At 62.9% G+C, this 6,696-nt stretch overlaps 1 protein-coding gene across 1 annotated transcript; it reads right to left on the reverse strand.

The window, feature by feature from the left end:
• Positions 1 to 1,191: 1,191 nt before the first annotated feature.
• On the reverse strand, positions 1,192 to 6,085 carry TLX2 (T cell leukemia homeobox 2). The gene is made up of 3 exons (XM_066632192.1): positions 5,725 to 6,085; positions 2,131 to 2,368; positions 1,192 to 1,408 (listed from the first exon to the last, which is right to left on the reverse strand). Exons 1-3 carry the CDS (start codon positions 6,083 to 6,085, stop codon positions 1,192 to 1,194), a joined length of 816 nt encoding a protein of 271 aa, XP_066488289.1.
• Between the last annotated feature and the right edge of the window lie 611 nt (positions 6,086 to 6,696).

The raw sequence follows: 6,696 nt of genomic DNA on the forward strand, positions 1-6,696 counted from the left end.
GCTGCCTCCCTGCGCACCCTGCAGGAGAACCCAGGTGCACTCGGCGCCGCACTCCAGGAGACTCTGCAAAGAGCGGGGCGGGGCGGGGGGCTCGGAGGTAGCCTCGCCTGGCAGCCGCTAGGTGTCGCTGTTCACCTGCCGGAGATGCGCCTTTGTATCGGCTGCGCTCGGTCACCCTCGCTCCGCCCCCGCGCGTCCCCCTCCCCTCCCCTCGAATGAAGAGCCAGTCGGGGAAACAGGCGGAGGCCGACAGTCAGGTCAGGAGGGCTTTAAGATCGCACAGCTGAAAAGAGACCCCTCGGGCGCCTGGGGAGTAGGCGGCCCTGCAGTCTCTCCAGGCCTCGGCGCCCCAGAAACAGAGTTGTAGGGCAACCCCCCTCCCTTAGGCGGGAGTAGTTTCTGGGCTCAGAACTTTCCAAGAGACGCAGCGGCCGGCCCATGACAGGGAAGGACGTATGTGGCCTCCCTGCCCGCTGAAGGGGCTGAATTGATTGGGGGAGGGCCGCTGCCACGGCCACTGCCGACACCACGGCTCTGCTTCCCTGCCCAGGCGGGTCTGATTGCGCTCAAGCGCGCAGCTCGAAAAGGCCGCGGCGAGGCGTCTGATGTGACCAGGAATAAGCCCTCCCCCCCCCCGCTTGCACCGCCTCTTTGGAGCAGGTCTGGGCCATTGGGAACTCCCAGCCTCCAGGGAACGGGGCGAAGATCTTCCTGACCTTGGGAGAGATTGAGGTGGGGGCTTCGCCTGCTTCTTCGTCTCTGAGGCCTGAACCCCTCAGTGGGGAAGGGGGCGGCGCGGGAGAGGAAGGTTTCAGCAGCGAGTCTTGGGTGTCTCCAGGACCCTGGACAGCTCCAGCAGGAGGCTCCAGTGACGAAAGGCAGCCGCGGCCCCCGCCCCCCCCCCACGTGTCCCCTGAAAGACCGGCAGTAGCCCCGCCCCAGTCCGCAGCCCGTCGCTTCTTCCTTCAGCTTGGGGCCGATTCAGAGAGGGGGCGTTGTGTCCCGTAGTGCCTTTGCGCAGGGAGTGGGGCCAGTCTGCAGACTAGTCACTGGTCTGGGGCAGCTGGGCGTCTGCGGGCGGGGGGAGGAGGGGCTGCTGCTGCTAGTCCACGCGCCTCGCAGCACCTCGCACCGGAGAGGCTCCTGCTCGCCCAGCCTTCGGAGGCCTCCGCTCTGGCCCGGGCAGGGCGCTCACACGCGGGCCGCTGCCCCCGAGACAGAGGCGATCTTGGGGTCCTCGGCCCAAGGCTGCAGGTTCTGCAAGGCGAAGAGCGACGCGTTGTGCAGGCAGAGCGGGTCCTGCTGCAGCGGCTGGGCCAGGCTCTTCTGGAAGGCCTCTTGCTGGAGGTGCAGCACCAGCCGGTTGGCCCGCTGGCGCTCTGCCTCGCGCTCCTCTGCCGTCTGCCGCCTGGGGAAGAGACACAGAGCGCAAAGGCCCATGAGCAGTATCTAGCTAGGAAGAAACTCCCCCGACAGTCAGTGGGGTTTACTCCCAGTGAAGCGCGGCTGGGTAATTGCAGCCAGAGGGAGAGCCGCGCTGGCAGAAGGAAGCCCGGTGCACTCGGAGCAGCTGACTGGCTTAACCCGGGCCTCTAAAGGAAGGAGGGAATGCCTCCGGCCGCGTGCAGAGTGCATTTCCCAGTCGCCACTGGCCGCCTGGCGACCAGGCAACCCAAACACACCCGAGTTCCGAGGCTCCAGCCGCCTCCCTTCTTGCCCAAGGGCAAGGCAAGGGGCGTCCATTGGGGAGGGGTTAGGCGCTCCTGGGTTCCAGCCTGGTGACAGGCAAGATGGAGCAGCAGAGTGGAGCTGCCCTCACGTGAAGGGCGGGCCGGCAGTCCCAAGACCGTCAGCTTCTCCTAAAGTTGGGACCCTCGCCGCTTCCCCCCCCCGGCTCGCCCCCCCTCACCCTTGGCGCTGCGATCCTGACCCCACTCTTTGGAACCTCTCTCAAGCGGGGCGGCACCAGCGCTCTGACCGCCCTCCAGCTCTGCCCAAGCGAGGGCCTCGCTTCGCCTCAGGCCGGAGCTACAAGGGCAGGTCTGGAAGCCTGGAATGGGCCTCCGCTGGGGCGGCCTCTGCTGGCCGTGGGCCCTCCCGGTCCTCTCCCGCAGCTCCTCCCGGAGCTACCTCCACTTGGTGCGGCGGTTCTGGAACCAGGTCTTGACTTGAGCGTCCGTCATCCGGAGGGCTTTGGCCAGGGCGGCTCGCTCGGCGGAGGCCAAGTACTTCTGCCGGTGGAACCGCCTTTCCAGCTCGCAGATCTGCGCCCGCGAGAAGGAGGTGCGCGGCTTCTTGCGCTTGGGCGGCGTGCGGTTCTGGTAGGGATGGCCAATCCGACGGGCCACGGAGAAGGGCGGCAGCGCAGCTGTGGAGGAAAGAGCGCACAGCGGTGGCGGAGGGCGGAGGTCGTCCCTGCCCCTTCCGTGAACGAGGAAGAGCCTTCCTGGCTCAGGCACGAGCGGCCCATCTCGTCCAGCGTCCTTTGTCTCGCAGCGGCCCGACAGCTGCCTCGGAGCTCAGAGACGACGGCACCCGCTCCCCCCACACCCGCATTCCGAGACCGGCTACCCTAAAACCCAGAGGCTGCAGACAGTCGTATGACTTGTGCCCTGCGATGGGCTCCGACCCCCTTTCGCAGGCGGTCATTCAGTGCTGAGGGCGCTGAACGCCCTGGCAGGCGGGAGAAACCCGAGCCCACACGTGGCTGCTAAACGCATTGTGGTCTGAGCGGGGTCTTGGAGAGGGGGCTGAGAAATTCCTTTTCCTCGCTCCACTATGGAGGCCTCGTTCCTCCCCCCCACGAAGACCGGGATGGGGTGGCTGCAGCTTCCCCCTGACCTCATGGTCGCGCAGGGCCTGTGCCAGGTTCTCAAACTTTTGGTTGCAGGAGCCCTTGACGCTCCTGAAGGGGGTCACGAGGTCAGGGCCTATGAGAGGAATTTTATCAGGGGGTACAAAGTTTCTTCTGGACCCTTCCCAAAGGGGGAGGGGGCAATGGGAGCAGGCAGATGGGGGGCAAAATAGGGGAGGGGGATGGTGCTGACAGCCACAATAGTTTTGGAGCTCAGGTCTACTAGCTTCTTGATGCAGAGCCCAGGTCTACCCAACCCTGCAGCATTGGCAGCTAGATAAAGTAATATTGAAAACCAAACACACTCCTAAGTCTCTCTAAAATCTTTGAAATAGAGAAAATCCATTGCAGAAAAACAGCATCATAGTATTTAGGTTCACACCAGAATGGACCAAAATGAACTTCTGCAGCAGCTGTAGCCCCACAGCTGGGTCCCTGAGCTTCTATACACTCCTTCCTTGGGGTAGTTATGGGATCCACAAGCCAAAGAGCTACTCTGGCAGGCCAGTTTCCTCTCAGATTTGACACTGTGTTAGGGAGGGTCATGGATGCTTTCCCGGGCCTGGTGTGCAGGTAGCGAGTTCAGGTGAGATAGGAAAATGTCAGATCCCAGGAACATTCTGGTCCCCTCTTTTGGCTCCTGGGCCCCCTTTCTGACCCTGGGCCCAGGTACAAATTACCCCCTTTACCCCCCTCTCCCAGGCCCTGCACGGGGAGCCCTGCCAGCACATGCCTGGAACCTTGGAGTGCAGTGCCTGTGCGCAGTGGGGCAGCTCCGAGCCAGCGCGGAAAACGCCCTGGGGGTCGGCAGCAGCGCTCTCCCTCCGTGAGCCCAGGTCATAAGAACATAAGAACAGCCCCACTGGATCAGGCCATAGGCCCATCTAGTCCAACTTCCTGTATCTCACAGCGGCCCACCAAACGCCCCAGGGAGCACACCAGATAACAAGAGACCTGCAAGGCTTCCTGGGAATTGTAGTTAAGAACATAAGAACAGCCCCACTGGATCAGGCCAAAGGCCCATCTAGTCCAGCTTCCTGTATCTCACAGCGGCCCACCCAATGCCCCAGGGAGCACACCAGATAACAAGAGACCTGCAAGGCCTCCTGGGAATTGTAGTTAAGAACATAAGAACGGCCCCACTGGATCAGGCCATAGGCCCATCTAGTCCAGCTTCCTGTATCTCACAGCGGCCCACCAAATGCCCCAGGGAGCACACCAGATAACAAGAGACCTCATCCTGGTGCCCTCCCTTGCATCTGACATAGCCCATTTCTGAATCAGGAGGTTGCGCATACACATCATGGCTTGTACCCCATAATGGATTTTTCCTCCAGAAACTTGTCCAATCCCCTTTTAAAGGCATCCAGGCCAGATGCCATCACTACATCCTGTGGCAAGGAGTTCCACAGGCTGACCACACACTGAGTAAAGAAATATTTTCTCTTGTCTGTTCTAACTCTCCCAACACTCAATTTTAGTGGATGTCCCCTGGTTCTGGTGTCATGTGAGAGTGTAAAGAGCATCTCTCTATCCACTCTGTCCATCCCCTGCATAATTTTGTATGTCTCAATCATGTCCCCCCTCAGGCGTCTCTTTTCTAGGCTGAAGAGGCCCAAACGCTGTAGCCTTTCCTCATAAGGAAGGTGCCCCAGCCCCGTCATCATCTTAGTCGCTCTCTTTTGCACCTTTTCCATTTCCACTATGTCTTTTTTGAGATGCGGCGACCAGAACTGGACACAGTACTCCAGGTGTGGCCTTACCGTAGATTTGTACAACGGCATTATAATACTAGCCGTTTTGTTCTCAATACCCTTCCTAATGATCCCAAGCATAGAATTGGCCTTCTTCACTGCTGCCGCACACTGGGTCGACACTTTCATCGACCTGTCCACCACCACCCCAAGATCTCTCTCCTGCTCAGTCACAGGCAGCTCAGAACCCAGGTCGGTTCCGAGGCAGTCCGCACCCTCCCCGCTCCCCGGAGGAAGTGCTCCCTTGGTCAAGGGCAGAAGGCAGGGAGGACGGCTTCCTCTCTTGCGCCCCATCCTCGGTCTCGACGGCCTGCAGGAAGCGCTCCGTGACGCACGTCCAGGCTCTGCCCAGTCCCAACAGCACCCCGCCCCCACCCGCGGCCTTTCATCACAAAAGGAGGGTGTGTGGAGCCGTCGGTAGTAGGAAAGCCTTCCCCACTTTGCCTCCGGCTCAGTCCCGGCAGAGTCGCCAGGCAGCGAGGCTGGCTGGGCGCACGGTTCTCCCAGGAGCCTCAAAATGCCCCGCGACGTTGACGGAGAAAAGGCCGCGACAGAGCCGCGGTCAGCGGCAAAGTTGCTGGATGTTGTTGCAAATCATCTTCGCGGGAGGGGGAGGAGAGGGCTCGGTGCAGCGGGAGAAGCAGGGGCTGCTGGGAGCACAGAGAGAGGCTCTCGGAGGCTCTTTCCACCCACGGCTGGCCCTGACATCGGGCTTTCTGGACGCTCTGCCCGACTGATTTGGGGGGGGGGGGTCTCGAGGTCTCACTGGCTTTCCACAACCACCCCCAAAGGGCTTGAGCAATCTGAGGACGCCCCGATGACCCACCATGCTCTGCTCTGAGCTGAGCTGAGAGCTGAGTTCAGGTCCAACGGAGCTGGGGGGGGGGGGTGAACACACGGGAGCTCCCCGGGTACCCTTCTCCTGGGGAGGCATCTAAGCCCAAGGCCCACTGGTGGAGAAGGGTCCGCGGCCTGCCAGCAGCTCTTGGCTCCACCTCGCAGAGGTCCCGGTCTTCCTGAGGAAGAGGGGTGGCGGCGGCAGCAGGGACGGAACGGAGACTGGCGCCGCATGCGAGGACCCGTGGCGGGAAGGGGGCGGCCCGAGTCAGTGCTCACCTGCGATTCGGTCCTTAGCCAGCCGCCTACTGCTCTCCATCCAAGGGAAGGTGACGCCGGCTCCCCCGGGCTGAGGATGGACGGACGCGGAGGGAACGGGCCTGTGGGCGGGCACTCTGATCACTCCGCCGCCGCCCGCGGGGGCCCCCGGAGGGAGGCCGTAGGTGCTCAGAGAGCAGGCTGGGTTATAATCCGCCCCGTAGCCGCTGCTGCAAAGCGCCAGGTCCGGCTCTCCTCGCGCCCTGCCCCGCTGCTGCTGCTGCTGCGGACAGCCCAGGATCTGGTCGATACCGAAGCGGGTGGGCTCGTGGGGAGGCTGCGCCTGGACGGCCCCCGCCCGCTCCAGCCCTGCCAGCTCCATCCTACCCCACGCCCGCTGGTCTCAGCAGCCCCGCCACCGCTGCATGCCAGCGCCCCGCTCCGCTCCTTGGAGGCTCTGCCCGGGACCGCCTTCCCTTCCCTGCCCCACGGGACTGCGCTCCCCAGCCGGCCCTCCGAAACTCACTGCGGGGTCGCATTGCCCCGAGCCGGCCCCATGAGGCGCAGAGGGGCAGTCGGAACGCCCAGGGGACAGGAGCAAAGGCTGGCGCGCTCTCTCGTGGGGACGGGCGCTTCGCGACTGGACATCCCCGCACGGCAAACGGGCCGTGACAGCGAGCCTTTTCTCCCCGTCTCCATCTCCGCCTGCCAAAAACGCAGGCTGCAACCTTCTGATTGGCGGCCTCCGAATGTGATTGACAGACCATCATCGAAAGTGGGCGGGGCGGGTATGATCTCAGGAGGAAACCGCCCTTCTGGAGGCTCCAGGACTGAAGGGCAGGGAGTGAATTTTTGCATAGGAGGGGGCTTCCCCGCGACTCCTGCAAACTGGCGCTTGCTGGTTCCTAGACCCGGAGACGCGCCCCCCCCCGACCCCTTCCCCCTTTCCATCCGTGCAGGGAAGGCGAGAGCTTCAAACGCGAGGCGGAGGAG

Source organism: Tiliqua scincoides, chromosome 6 (assembly GCF_035046505.1).
Source record: "Tiliqua scincoides isolate rTilSci1 chromosome 6, rTilSci1.hap2, whole genome shotgun sequence".
In the NCBI taxonomy this organism is placed as follows: domain Eukaryota; kingdom Metazoa; phylum Chordata; class Lepidosauria; order Squamata; family Scincidae; genus Tiliqua; species Tiliqua scincoides.